The sequence below is a fragment of the Tiliqua scincoides genome, chromosome 2 (genome assembly GCF_035046505.1).
Source record: "Tiliqua scincoides isolate rTilSci1 chromosome 2, rTilSci1.hap2, whole genome shotgun sequence".
Classification (NCBI taxonomy): Eukaryota; Metazoa; Chordata; class Lepidosauria; order Squamata; family Scincidae; genus Tiliqua; species Tiliqua scincoides.
In genome coordinates this window covers 235611313-235626342 of record NC_089822.1, presented here as the reverse complement: position 1 = coordinate 235626342, position 15030 = coordinate 235611313, and the positions used below count along the sequence as shown (strand labels likewise).

Here is a 15030-nt window from a genome sequence, read left to right as displayed (position 1 = left end):
GGACACGCAGCCCTGCCTGCCTGGGGTTTCGAGCCAGTGGCAGCATCTGCTGAGATGCTCTTCGGGCCTTTACGGTAGGGGGGCCGGGCTGGCTCCTCCCTTCTCTCCGCCCCGGCTGCTGCTGAGCGGGGCTTGCGCGCCGCCAGCTCCCTCCCTGCGCGCGCGATGCCCGGGGCGGCAGCGGCGAGGAAGCCACTTTAGGATGCCCGCCTGCCCGCCAGCCAGCGGGACGATGCGGCTGCTGCGGAGCCCGGCGGCGTCTCGGCGGGGCTGAGGCTGCCCGGCCGCCGCACCATGAGGCTCTCCTGCAAGGTGGTGGCGCTGGCGCTGTGCCTGGCGCTCCTGCTCTGGCTCTACCTCTCCGTGGGCAGCGCGGACCCCGAGCCTCCGCCGCTGAAGGGGGCCCGGGCCAGCCGCTGGGCTGCAGCTTCTTCCCCCGGGCTTGCGGGGGACGACCTGGCCCCTCCGCAGCTCCAGGCGCGCTTCCCACCCGCCCAGGCGGCCGCGGAGGAAGAGGCGGCTCGGGTTTCCAAGAGGGAGCCACGTCCCCACCAGAAGCCCGGCAGGCGCAGGGCGAAGTTGGCCAGCGGGAGGTAAACTTGTCTGGGGCAGAGCCGCTTTCCCGGGAGTAAGCCCCATTGGGCACAGTGGGGCTTGCTTCTGAGGAGACATGCCTAGGACGGTGGTGCTTCACTTGTAGGTCTTGATTCACTTTTGGCTTCTGCCACCCATGACCGTGAACTGGATGTAGGAGTGGGTGGGTGGGTTTTTTTTGGGGGGGAGGGGGGTTGCTAACAGGATTCTCTGGCGCTCATCGCTTTTACGTGGGAGTAAATGGGGTCCTCGCCTCTATGGGCCTCTGAACTCATTCTCAAGCCACCAGTGCCTTTTGCGGCACAGCCTGGCACTCAAAAGAATTGAATTCCTGAAAGTTCAGCAACCTCCTCACTTGGACATCCACTCAAGTGAAGTGTTGGGAGAGTTAGGAGGGACCGAAGAGTTAGGACGGACAGTTTCTCAGCGTGTGGTTGGTCTGTGGAACTCCTTGCCACAGGATGTGGTGATGGCGTCTGGCCTAGATCACTTTAAAAGGGGATTGGACAAATTTCTGGAGGAAAAGTCCATCACGGGTTACAAGCCATGATGTGCATGTACAACCTCCTGATTTTGGAAATGGGTTATGTCAGAATGCCAATGCAAGGGAGGGCACCAGGATGAGGTCTCAATCTGGTGTGCCCCCTGGGGCATTTGGTGGGCCGCTGTGAGATACAGGAAGCGGGACTAGATGGGCCTATGGCCTAATCCAGTGGGGCTGTTCTTATGTTCTTATGTTGGTTGAGCTTCAGGTGTCAATCGTATCTCCAGTGTACCCCATAGCATATGAAAGAGGCGTAAACCTCCACCCCCATCTGGGGTGCTGCAGTTGGCCCTTGGAAAGATGCCTCTTTCGCACATCACAGTGCCCATTTTGTAATGCCTGGTTTTTTTGTTTTGTTTTTGTTTTGCAGTGCCCTTAAGGCTATTTCTTTATCTGAGTTTGGGCACCTGAGGGCCCAATTTTCCAGTGCCAGGGCAGCTGCAATGCAGCCCTGAGGAAAGGGAACAAACATTCCTTTACCTGGAGGATGCCTCCGGGGCTGCCCCCCACCACAGGATGCAGCACATGTCTCATTGGACATGTGCACCAGTGCTGACAAGTTGGATAGGATTTGGCATTAAGGACCCATGTGTTATGTGTGATGGCTGAATTGTGTGTGCGCTTTGAGGGGGGAAATGCTCAAGAGATGGGGACCTGATCCTCTCCTGGTCACCTCCTCTGTGTATTTTGCTGAGAAGAGAAGCCAAAGAGATGTGTGCCACCCAGGACTGGTACAAGGTGCTTTGTACTTGGGCATTGTACCAAAGAACAGTATATTAAATGGGGAGGCAGCCTTTAAGGAGCCCCTAGATCTGCAGTCTTAAACTGAATCTGCACTATGAACAAATATGGATCCTTCCCAGAAAGGTTTTCTGGATCAGCTATGAAAGTAATTTTCTGCTCAATTCATTATGGGGGATGTTGGTATCTCCCCCGCTCCTCAGGGTTACTTTATTTTGGATGGTTTTCCCTAGGTAATTTTCATATGGGGAGAGGAGAGAAACTCATGTACAGGATCACTTTTGAAAGACTATGTGTATCACCTTTCTGACCCATATAAATATGCAGTACTGCACTTTTCAAGTGGCAGTGTCCATGTTTTTGGCTGCAATGAGTGAAACTGCCTTCTGTTTCCAACTGAGATTTCTCTCTACCCTCTGCTCAGTGGTGGAGCTGTCATAGCTTATTGTCTTAATCTCTGTGCTATGAATCTGAAGTCCCTGATTCAACTGTCACATCTGCCACAAACTCACTTTATGGTCCAAGGCAAGCCACTCCCCTTCAGCCTTCCCCATTTGCAATGCAAAGCTGATGATGCCACTCCCTTCACAGAGTTGTTAGACAGCAAGATTTATGTGAAGTGCTTTGAACACTACTGAAGTGCTTTGAAGGCTACTGAAAAAACTCCACAGTCAGGGAATTAGAGGGCAGGTCCTCTCCTGGATTGAGACCTGGTTGAAGACCAGGAAACAGAGAGTGGGTGTCAATGGGCAATTTTCACAATGGAGAGAGGTGAAAAGCGGTGTGCCCCAAGGATCTGTCCTGGGCTGGTGCTCTTCAACCTCTTCATAAATGACCTGGAGACAGGGTTGAGCAGTGAAGTGGCTAAGTTTGCAGATGACACCAAACTTTTCCGAGTGGTGAAGACCAGAAGTGGTTGTGAGGAGCTCCAGAAGGATCTCTCCAAACTGGCAGAATGGGCAGCAAAATGGCAGATGCGTTTCAATGTAAGTAAGTGTAAAGTCATGCACATTGGGGCAAAAAAATCAAAACTTCACATATAGGCTAATGGGTTCTGAGCTGTCTATGACAGATCAGGAGAGATCTTGAGGTGCTGGTGGACAAGTCGATGAACGTGTCGACCCAATATGCGGCGGCAGTGAAAAAGGCCAATTTTATGCTTGGGATCATTAGGAAGGGTATTGAGAACAAAACGGCTAGTGTTATAATGCCGTTGTACAAATCGATGGTAAGGCCACACCTGGAGTATTGTGTCCAGTTCTGGTTGCCACATCTTAGAAAGGATATAGTGGAAATAGAAAAGGTGCAAAAGAGGGCAACTAAGATGATTGCTGGGCTGGGGCACCTTCTTTATGAGGAAAGGCTATGGCGTTTGGGCCTCTTCAGCCTAGAAAAGAGGCGCCTGAGGGGCGACATGATTGAGACATACAAAATTATGCAGGGGAAGGATAAAGTGGATGCTTTTCACACTCTCACATAACACCAGAACCAGGGGACATCCACTAAAATTGAGTGTTGGGAGAGTTAGAACAGACAAAAGAAAATATTTCTTTACTCAGCGTGTGCTCGGTCTGTGGAACTCCTTGCCACAGGATGTGGTGATGGCATCTGGCCTGGATGCCTTTAAAATGGGATTGGACAAGTTTCTGGAGGAAAAATCCATTATGGGTTACAAGCCATGATCTGTATGTGCAACCTCCTGATTTTAAAAATGGGCTATGTCAGAATGCCAGATGCAAGGGAGGGCACCAGGATGCAGGTCTCTTGTTATCAGGTGTGATCCCTGGGGCATTTGGTGGGGCCACTGTGAGATACAGGAAGCTGGACTAGATGGGCCTATGGCCTGATCCAGTGGGGCTGTTCTTATGTTCTTTTATAACACTCCAGTACAGAAAAGTTCCATTCCCCAGGGCAAAATATTTTCTAGAATGGTTGTTGTGTTTTTTTTGCCAGAGGCATGTGTAAATTGCAATTCTCCACTTCAGTTTCTCTCTCTTGATTTTATGGAACAGAGTTTCAATATGCATTTACATCCCTCCTGAAAATATATCTTCTTTTCTCGCCTTGAAATCTCACAAGTGGATTGATAGCTCTTTCAAGACAGGCTTCAGGCAGAATTTAAAATAGATTCAAAGAAAGTTTGCTTTGACTGACTTTCTGTGAAATAGTCATGCCTAGGATTATGAAGACAAAATTGGTGTTAGACACAGTAATATTTTGGGTATATAGATATTTGTACAGATCTTAATTAATTTTCAACATGCTTCAGAAACAAACTTTACAATCAAAAAATTAATTTAAAAAACCAATGATGGCTGTCCCTCAGTGAGATACTATGGGTTTATAAGAATCTGCCTTCACATTGACATGTCTCTATACTTGTGGGCCAAATTGGATGAGAAATTGGAAATCCCTGATTGGTGCTCTCCTCTCTTTAAATTTGTTGTAAAAAGCAGCGGTGGGTGGCAATCTGGATAAAGATAGTGCTGGAGGGGAATAACAGCTTGACAGTTTTCCCCTGTGTTGTATTCCCAGTGAAAATTGCCCCCTCTCCCGTTACTGTTTACACCATTAGGCAACGGTTAGGAATAGGTACCTCATCTAGTTTGAGAGTCCCAGGTTCTTACACATGTGAAAAGATGCACGGGCTTAGCAGCACAATCCTATGCATGTCTGCTCAGAAGTGAGGCCCATTGTGTTCATTGGGACTTACTCCCAGGAAAATGTGTATAGGATTCCAGCCTTAGTTACAGTGATAATTCAGAATGCATCTGTCAACACTAACAACTAATTTTATGCCGTCTTTTCAAACCTCCCCCCATGAATCAAAATGTCCTGACAGGTGTGTGCGTTTATTGATTCTAGAAAGAGTACAGAATCATATGAAGCTGAATAATTAAATGAACAGTCAACATGCCTTTAATTTAGACATTAATTACTGTTCTTGGCATAATTGCAATTAGAAAAACATACTGCAATTTATGCCAGTTGTACTGCTGCTTCTTTTTTCTTTTCTTTTTTTTAGGGTGAAACTGAAATGCTGGAAAATAATAGGCTTTTAAATCAGGAAAGTATAGATAATTGCTATGTGGTTTCTCTGGATTGGAAAACTGCTCTCCCACCCCCTTTGCAGCTCAGTGTGACCTCATCTATCAAATAAACCCTGTGTGTCTTTGATTCATGATTTCACAGAGATGTTCTGAATGAATGACTGCCCCATTCTCCCAAGATCTTATTCTTTACCCCATTAAAGCGGCTGGTTTTCTTTCCAGCATTGTATCTGATTGAGAGCAAGGGATGTTTACTGTGACCGGCACTGGATCATGGACTGAATTCAAATGGGTGTATTAAGGCAGGATTATTTTCCATTAGCAACTGTACCTCCTGAAGTCATTTTTCTTCTGAGCATATCTCTTAGATTATCATGGAAATTTGAGGCAGGACCGCATGCATGACGAGAGGTAATGTGGCAAAAACTCCTCTGGAAAGGGTGAGTGAGTCAATGAACATAAATAATCTGATGTTCTAAAGTTTTATTTTATCTGGGTTTTATTTATTTATTGAAATGTCAAGTACTTCTTACAAAGTCTAGGCTAGCAGGCACTGGGTCATCAGTGGGGAAAGCTTCAGAATAAAGAAGTAGGAGTGCAGATTTTCTAACTTTCCATTTCTCCATGCTTTCAATATTCTTGCCCAGTGTTATACGTAGCAGGAGTTCCTTCTGCCAAAGTTTGTTTGATTAGAGTGGAAAGGATGTTTTTTTGCATTTTGTGTAAGATAAAAAGTACAGATATTATACTGAGCTGACTAAGGGCGCAATCCTAACCCACTTTCCAGCATCAACATAAGGGCAATGCAGCTCCTAGATAAGGAAACAAACATTCCCTTACTGTGAGAGGGCCTCCGTGAGTGCCACCCAACTGCAGGATGCAGCACATGTCCCATGGCACAGCTGTGCCAGTGCTGGAAAGCGGGTTAGGATTTGGACCTTAGCATAACAATGAAGATTGCAATTCTATATACCCTTTCCTGGAATAAATCCCTTTGAGCAAATGGGTCTGAGCTCTAAGGAAATAGGCACTGAAATGGGTTGTATGAGACTGAGGGCCCAATCCTATCCAAGTTTCCAGCGCTGGTGCAGTTGTGCCAATGGGGTATGTGCTTCATCCTGCAGCGGAGGGGCAATCATGGAGGTCTCCTCAAGATAAGGGAACATGTTTTCTTTCCTCAGGGTTGCATGTGGCTGCATCAGCACTGGAAAGTTGGATATGATTGGGCTGCAATCCTATTCACATTTTCCTAGGAGTAAGCCCCATTAAACATAATAGGAGTTACTTCTGAAGAGGCATACATAGGATTGTGCTGTGAGCTCAGATCAGATCTTCCCCAGTTAAAATCTTGCCTCTGCCAGGAATTGTCACTAGGTGGCTTTAGGCAAATCACTCTTCAGTCTCAACATCAGGTATATACTTACTAAATACATAAATATATTAATTCAGAATTGGTCCCATTAAGGATGCAGAGCTTAAGCTTAAAGATTTGTTCTGTTACATTTGGGGGACTTGAAGCTCTTACCAGGTTCTTATGTCAAGAGCATGTACTTGATGTTGAATTCAAGCTACAGTTTGAGGATTCTGTTAGTGGGCTGATCATGCTGGTGTTTTACAGACTACCAGATCAAATTGGTCTTGGAACTACTGTTGACACTTCCTAGATGATTAGTTCTAGCCAGGGTTCCACATTCTTGCCCCCTGCTGAGGAAGATGAATGAAAACCAGCATTTCTCTACCTTGGAACTGTGGCGCTGGAGAGAGGCATCATCCCTGAATTGCACTGAGACTCCTTCAGCTCCAATTTTGGGAGGAAATCTGGGGTTGTTCGGTGCCTTGAAGTGCCTTGGCCACATGGTGCCAAACAAGAATGCTTTGCTCCTTCCCTTCTTGCTGTTAAGCATGCAAGTGAGATGTGGGGGACTGCACATCTGCTGCTTGGCTAAGATACACCCAAGCACTGTGCCTGAGAGAGGCAGATAAGGAAACCTCCCTCTACCACCCAGGAGCATGCACAATAGACTGGGTGCTGTCTTGGGCCATTCCTAGCTGCAGCCATCTGGAGCATTGCAAGTAAGAAGTAGCCAAACACAAATGGGATGTGGGGGGGAGGTATGGGATGTGGGGGGATATGGGGGGATTGTGCCTTGGCAACAAAGGTAAGCCAAAATTGTGGTTCCTGGTCCTGGGAGATTTCAGCATTCATGCTGAGACTTTTCTTGCTGGTGCAGCTTAGAATCTTATGGCTGCCATGTCTTGGAATCTATTCCTCTGACAGGTCATGTATTGGATTGAAGTAGAACTGGTTTGGAGGGGGATTAACATTATTCCTTTGTCAGATACAGACTATTACCTATTTGTTGAGATGGGTGATAATGAAATAAAAACACATAAATACAACTTTCTGTACTTCTCATTTTTGTAAAATAACAAAAAAAAACCCAAAATCTTCAAAAAAAACACACCCCAATTTATTTGTTTTTTTATTTATCATTTAATGGGGAGGCGCATGGGTATTGATTGTGGCTGCATCTGCTGTCGCTATACCATCTATATCACATACTTAATACACTTTTAAAGCAATTATAATGTAAATTTTAAATAAAAGCACTTTCTGAACTTCTAACTTTGGAAAACACCAAAACATGTGAAAAAATAAAACCATTTCCTCCCAGCTCCACCTATTTGTGTTTTAGATTCCAGGAGTACTTGGACAGCACAGGGTGTCAGACTGATTTTTTTGTTTCACAAAAAAAAAAAAGAATCTTATTAATATCCAAACCAGGAAATTAATTTGGAAGATACTGGTTCATATTTTGAACTAATTTGTTGTAATTTTGATAATCCTCTGAGGGCTAACCTAAGTGATTAGCACCAGGTGACCTCTGATGATTACAATCAGAAAAGCAGGAATGACAGAGAGAATGCAGATGGCTAAAAAATTTGGGATGAAATCTGATTGAACACAAGCTGGAGCTCTCTTTATGGCCTAGTGTTAGGGCAATAAAACATGGTTTCATCTCTGCTATAATTTCATTGGTTCAGTGTCATCAAGAAGAGCTTTGTCTTTCAGCCCAATCCTATCCCTTCTGGTGCAGCTGTGTTGAAAAGGCTTGCAGTGTATCTAGCAGGCAGGCAGGTGGGGGGGGGGGAGATAAGGCAGGTCTTCAGAGGAAAAAGAGGATTTACCCCTCTGTAAGTCTCCTCCTTCGCACTGGGTCTCCCTGAACCTCCTTCAGCTCTTTAACTGGTCAAGTTCAAGGAGAGGGACAAGGAGGCTGTGAAGTAGGAAAATAGGATCCGGCAAATGCCATCACTGCTGGATCCACCCCTCCCGCAGCCTCTCTGCCTTGTTCTGCCCATTTCCCCCTCCCCCACTTCCTTACCTGCTCAGGTGGGTCCAGGGCAGGTCCAGTGACATCTTGTGGAAGTGCTTCCAAAATGGCTTCTGACGGAGCGTTTTGCCCTTCTTCAGCCATTTTACAACAGTGGAACTGCTGTCATAAATGACTCCACACGACAGCTGAATCCAGAACAGGATTGTGCTGTTTGTCTTTTTTTTTTTCATTCGAGGCCTTACAAGAGCTAAGCTTCTTAATGGAGTGATTTCTTGGTGGCCTGATGTGCTATTTTTGCAAAGAATTTTGCCTGTGTAATTGCTCACATCTGCTCTGACATGGATTCTACATTTTGTTGCATAACAGATTCAGAAGGTGTCCAGAGCTTTGTCCTGTTGCAACTGTTTAAATGAGTTTCAGTTGCTGAAGACTGCACATGTGGACAGAGGTTTTGCAGCTGTTCACCAGGCAGTCTGTTCTTTAGATTACTACTTTTAGCCCAGTGGTACTCATACTTCATGGTACGCTGGTACTTCACAATATGGCACATAGTACATTGCCTCACAGATATGGAGACTTTAAGACATTGCTCCGCCTGGTCTGACTTTACTGGAAATGGAGTGATCCGCTTGTAGCAAAATGTGACTGCATCACAGCCTGACCCTTCAGAAAGAGGTGTGGGTTGGGCAAGCTGAGCAGAAGAGAGATCTGAAGGCAACTGGTTGCAACTGGAGAAGCTTCTCCATCACTGCAGAATTAACTATGAAGACAAACCGATCATATTCGGAGGTGACCTGGGCTCTAGCAAGGAGGGACAGGACCATGGCTATTGTAGTGGGGGCAGCATTTCTGCCCCCCAGAAGAGTGCCACTCAGGGTTCTGTGACCCCCCCTCAGCTATGCTAGTAATGGGCAGGAGGTACATTTGGGTCTACTGATTTTTAGTAGATCCAAGGCTTTGTAATTCCCAATTGCCATAACAACAGTAAGGACAGAAATTTTCCCTTCCACCCTAAATTTGGCTGTTGAAATGAAGAAAGTTTTGGAGAAAACCGTGAATAGGTTTTTGTGTGAAAGGTCAGCTAACTCAGTACTGAGAACAAATTCCTGCACTGAGCATATGCTCTGAGACATCCTATTTCTTATTTCTATGTGTATTCTACTTCCCTGTGCCCCCCATAAGCCACTGTTTTGATCCTGGCTCCAGTTAAGGGAACTTCGTGGTTTTAGTAGAAAACAGAAGTAGACCTCGCAAACTTGAAGTCCACAGCACCACCTTTTAAAAGTACTTACTATGTCAATACTTTCATCACAGGAAGGCAAAGATTGCAGTCCTAAGGATAGTACTTCATTAGAAAAATTCAACTTCCAAGAACAAACTGGCCTACAAAACCTTCAGGGCTGCCTTCTGACAGATAAGCTCACTTTCTTCTGGATAATAATAATAATAATAATAAAATTTTATTTTTATCCCGCCCTTCTCCCCAAAGGGACCCAGCCCCAAATGGCTCAAGATTGACAGGACTCAAGCTGTGCCTGCAATGAAATGAGGTTTATCTAACCTTCTTGGCAAACACAAGTGTTGCATCATCGTGCTTGGTCTTTGGCCACAAGGCCCTCATGTTGAGATGCTGGCAGCAGTAGACCCACTTGGGGGCTGAAATAGCTGGTTAAGTCCTTCATCTTGCATATTTGGTGACATTCATATTTGATATTCATTGTCAAGTGTTTCTCAGGCTTTCAGTATAATGTTTATTTTTAAGGACTCAATTCAGTGCTTTGGGTTGCTTAGGCTAGCAGCCAATTTGCTCTTCTTAGGAGTCACTGCATAATGCAGGTAGTCTTTCAACAGTCCTAGGCATGTCTGCTCAGAAGTGAGCCCACTGAATTTAATGGGACTTACTTTCTGGTAACTCTGTATAGGCTTATAAGCCAAAGTCTCCTTTCTATATCTAATCCCTACCTGGTCACTGAGAGAGGTGTGTTTAGTTTTCCCATTTTTATATTTCCTGTCTGCTCTGCTTACCCCCCACAGATCCACCTGCACAAATCTGTGATTGAATTCCTTAAAAAAGCTTCCAGATGACAACCAAATATTCTTTTTATGTAATCTTGATGGGTTAATGCTCCATGGCATAGCTCTCTCTGCAGGTTGTTTAAACCGGCTTTCCAAAAGAGACTAAGAGCCCAATCCCAAGAATGTTTACATAGAAGCCTCACTGAGGGCCATGCCATCTGTGTTTGTCTTTCTCTCCCCCCCCCCCCACTCCATGGACCTCCCTTGGAGGAAGTGCAATTTAGATTAGAAAAGAACAAGGATAGAAAAGGTTAAACACCATCTCCCAGAAAACCAAAAGTGCCCCACAGGGCAGTTAATTAGCAAAACTCTGGGCGATTCGAATCGCTGATCCCCCCCCAAAAGGTCTAGTTTGGCCCCCAGTTCAATGAAACTTGCTGCTTCCTGGTAAATAGGAATATGGCTGAAGTGTCAGGTGGCTTTGTTTTTTCTCAGTACAAGGCTGCAGATATACCGATAAGTAGTTTGTGACTTTACTTCAGGAGTTTGCAACTTTGATTTGCTGGTGGGGCAAGGGATTGGCGACAGAGCTGAGATGGCAGTAGTGAGGTTGAGATAGCAGTGGGCAGGCAGGTGCTAACTGGTACTTCTAGGGCACATGTATATCCAGGGGTGGCACATTGAAAAACTCTGTTATATATTTCTCAATGATCTTGTATTTGTCTTTCTTATTTTGACCTGCAACCCATCTTTTGATCATGAAATGGTCCCCAAGAAGACCAATGGATAACCATACAAATACAACTTGGCTAAGCCCTTAGTCCACTTAACCCATTTTTGCCCGGCCCACAGGTGCAAACATTTAATCCCTGTTGCATATATGCAGCGTGGGGAGAAATGGCTTAATTCACTCAACAGCAGAGGAAGCAAGCTCCCTGCAGCTGGTTTACCCATGTCTGGGCTGGTTTACCCCTTATTTTCTTCCTGGGAGTGGCGTTGGGTGATCACAGGCACTGGAGTGTGTGTGGAGTGTGACAAGGGAATTCGCTTGTGGCCCGAACCCAACCCTCTGGGAAATACTGTCTCCATCACTTCTGTTACCGGGCTAGAGACAAGTCATGCATGTGTAGGGAATAGTGACTGTGACAATGGAACTTGATAGCACTCCACCATGGGGGATTTGGGAGGCCGAAACCCACCAGCCCCTTCCTTAAACTTCACGTTGCTAACCAAAGCCCTAATCTTATGACTGTCAATGACAATGACTTTCAATGACCAATAGAGAGAGAGAGATGTATCTACGGCTGTTCCTCTTAATCATGTTTTTAAGTGCAGAGATTGCTATTTGGAAATTAATTATATTTGGAGTGTGTTGTTAAAGAGTTAAAGTTGATTATATTCCTAAAGTATACAAAGCAGCTTAAATAAAATCATTGTAATACAAGCAAGATAAAAAAATACAGCCTTAAAAACAGACCAGGAAACATCAGCAGAATATTTGGTAAAGATGAGAAAAGATCCATTTAAATGAAACCAACTGCTGTCTTTGATTTGCTTCTTTGGAGATACTGTGTCACCTTAAAGTCTTGAGGTGGGTAATGTGAGAATTAAAAAGTAAATATAGAATATCTCATAACATTCAATTGAGGTCCAATTAAGATAACTAGAAACATGACAGATGTTCAGCCCTCCAGGTCACTACCAGCCTAATTCTAGGTTCCAGAAAAGCCCGATGGAAGAAGCAGCCAGTTACTTTTTGATCCAAAAAATAGAATGCAAAAGCCAGAAATAGTTAAAGTTGTTGTTGATACGTACATACATGTATACCCTGCTTAATCTCCCAATGGACATTCTATGTATGGCTTATTCAAATATGGCTTACTTTTAAATTGCATGACACCTTGTGCATAATCATCTCATTGGAGCATGTTTCGGAGTGACCTCTTGTTTGTGGAAAAGGCAGTGCTTTCCATGACTGGGCTGAGCTGATTTCAGTGTGTCTTAAGCTCTGGTTGGTTGTTACCTTCTCATGTTCATTGAATTCGGGAAGTGCTAGCATGCCAGCTAGCCACATTCCACACCATTGTGTTCATAACTAGGCATACCCCCTGGAGTCACTGTGCATTCACTCTTCTTCAGAGGGCAGCACCAAAACACAGGGTAGATGCCTTGGTGCAAGGAGTGAACCTCTCTGGGGTTTCAGGCAGGAATCTTTTTCAGGTCAATTAGTGGCTTCTCAGTTCTTGCAATTCATAATCAAAGAACCTCTACCAGAAAGTGCAAGAAATTTCTGCTGTAGTCTATAAACAGAATGCAGAACAGGGATTGAGGAAAGGAGGCCATTAATTGGAGAGATGCTCCTTGCTATCTTGAAACCCTTGTCTGGCAGTGTTCTTATCTGTGCTTATCCCACCAGTGTTTAACTTGGACAAAAAATGAAGAGGGTGGGGGAGAGATTGTGACTGGCCAGTGGAGTCCTCTGATGAGGAATTCCCATCCAGCCCACTCAGCCCTCACACCAGCAATATTGGGTGCCAAGAAAGAGACAGCTTTGTTGGTGCTGACAAAGGAAGCATTGTAAAACATTGAGCATGGGTGGTGGTGGGGGGAACAGCTTCACTTTCTCTTCTTCTCTCACATCATCCCCATCCCTTTTTTCATCCCTTATCTTTCTTATCTGGTTTTGGCCATGACTTTTCCCTGTCTCTGCTTTCTGTCCAGCCACCCACCTTCTGCTTCTCTGTCCTCTATCTTCCACCTCCCTTTCCTTTCTCTCTTCCTACCCTGTCTTCTCCACACCCCTCCTTTTCTCTTTGTCCTACACATGCATTGTTGTGATGTGAATCATCCTCTCACTTTCAGGGTCACAGAGCTTCCTCATCTGGTTTTTCTGGCCAACTTCCCACTCTGCAGTCTTTCAGGGTTGAAAGCTGGCTAATCTGCATCTCTCTATGGCATGAGCACCAGACTCAGAAACTCACTGTGGTCACAAGGGAAGCCCCCCCAAATGCACATGATTCAAGGAGGAGTTAAACAGACTTTCCTTCTTTGAAGGTTCTGGTGAATTTTCTTCCTGGTGCACGTCCTGATTTTATAGCTGTCTATGTCACATTTGTGGTCCACGCATACATTTGGTACCACCGTAGATTTGTGCTTTATATCCAGGTCACCTTCAGGTGTGTCACTTGATGGATTCCCTTGACAGTAGGGAGTTGGAACAATTACAGGTTGTGCAATTCAGTGCTGCAGGGATTCACCTGACAAGAGAAAGCTCAGGACTTGGGGCTCACTTTTCCTTTGCTGCTTTAACAAAAATTTGGGGCTTGCTACAGATTGAAAAGATCTTCAGCCTGTACCCAGGTCCATTCACAGCTGCTTTGCACAAACAATGCATGACTCAGCATCAGTCCTCCCCTCTGCTCAAATCCAGGGACCCATCTGTGCTCCAGATGTCAGCTTTCCCTTTGTGCGCTCTTCCTCATGGTTGAAAGCTTATCTTTTCCTTCCCTGGTCTCCTTAATTCTGGGGAAATAGTGGATAGGTTGGGGATCACCCAGATTCCTGGGCTAAGCTCAGTGAACTCTTCAAATGGCCATTGCCAGCTGCTGAGACCTGTCACAAAAAGTAGGTGTTGGGAATCAGTCAGTCTGGTTTGATTTGCAAAGAAATGAGAAACTGCGGCACCAGTGAGCTTTGTACTTGGACACCATGGTTGGCCTGCGTTTGAGGCAGGCAGTGTCTTCCCCTGCTGCAGAACTATGATGAAAAAAGCTGCAACTGCTGAATTCTCTCTTTGACGGAACTGTTTTCTGCAGTGAATCTTCACTGTCCTAGAAAGAGTGAAGCTGGGTGGCTTCCTTTCCCCATGTGTCTTAGTGCAGTCTCTGCATAGTATAGATCCTCCCCTACCCTATCACTACCATATGCCCAGTAAGAGTCAAGTGTGCGAGGCAGGCGGGAGAAAATGCAAGCACTTTTTTTATGCATGCACACATGAATGAGAATCCTAGGGAATGGACATCTCATACTAATTGCACGCATCTGCTACTGGCCTGAAATAAATGGAACCACAGGTCTGATCACACCTGGTATTGCTCTAAAGTAGTGAGTACTCTGTGTAAAGAGTACTGCAATCTGTTTCTTTTCAGTACTTGAACTGCAGAAGATCAAAAAGCCAGCCGAAAGAAGCATGAGAGGGGGGAGGGCTGTTCAGATACTGGAGGCAAACTCTTTCCTACACAGAAAGCATTTCCATGTAGGAAAAACCTGCATGTAGATGATTGAATGAGACCATTGTGCATGCACGTAGTATTTTCACACGAATCAGATTTTGTGTGCAAGTCCCCAGGCTTGGTTCTTTTTGATGAGAAGAGGTGGTTATTGTTTATTCAGGACAGCATTGTCACTACCCACGTTAGATCAGTTACTCTGCTGTAATTGCACAGCAGTGAAAGAAGAGGAGGAAGGGAGGAACGGGAGTGATCAAATATTGGTAAGTGTGGCTAGTGTTGTCTGCGTAAATAAGTAGTTAAAAAGTCATCCCTTGCATATTGCTGAACCCCTGCCACAGTTTCATGCTCCTGGTTTTGGAGGCCCTCGGGCAAGGCACCCCTACTAAGAGTCAGTAAGTCAGTGTGGTTCCCCAACCCTGAGAAGATTCACCTCCTCCTCTTCACAGTCATTGTTGCTGCTTTCTGCTGCTGTTGCTCTTCTTCCTCCTGTTCCTTAAGAGCACTATTACTGCTTC

The 15030-nt window shown here is 45.4% G+C and overlaps 1 protein-coding gene across 1 annotated transcript in view; it reads left to right on the top strand.

The window, feature by feature from the left end:
• Nucleotides 1-294: 294 nt before the first annotated feature.
• GXYLT2 (glucoside xylosyltransferase 2) overlaps nucleotides 295-15030 on the top strand; it is a 31511-nt gene continuing 16775 nt past the window's right edge. The window contains exon 1 of the mRNA XM_066617305.1: nucleotides 295-593. Within this exon, the coding sequence (XP_066473402.1) occupies nucleotides 295-593 (299 nt within the window). The remainder of the gene's footprint in view (nucleotides 594-15030) is intronic.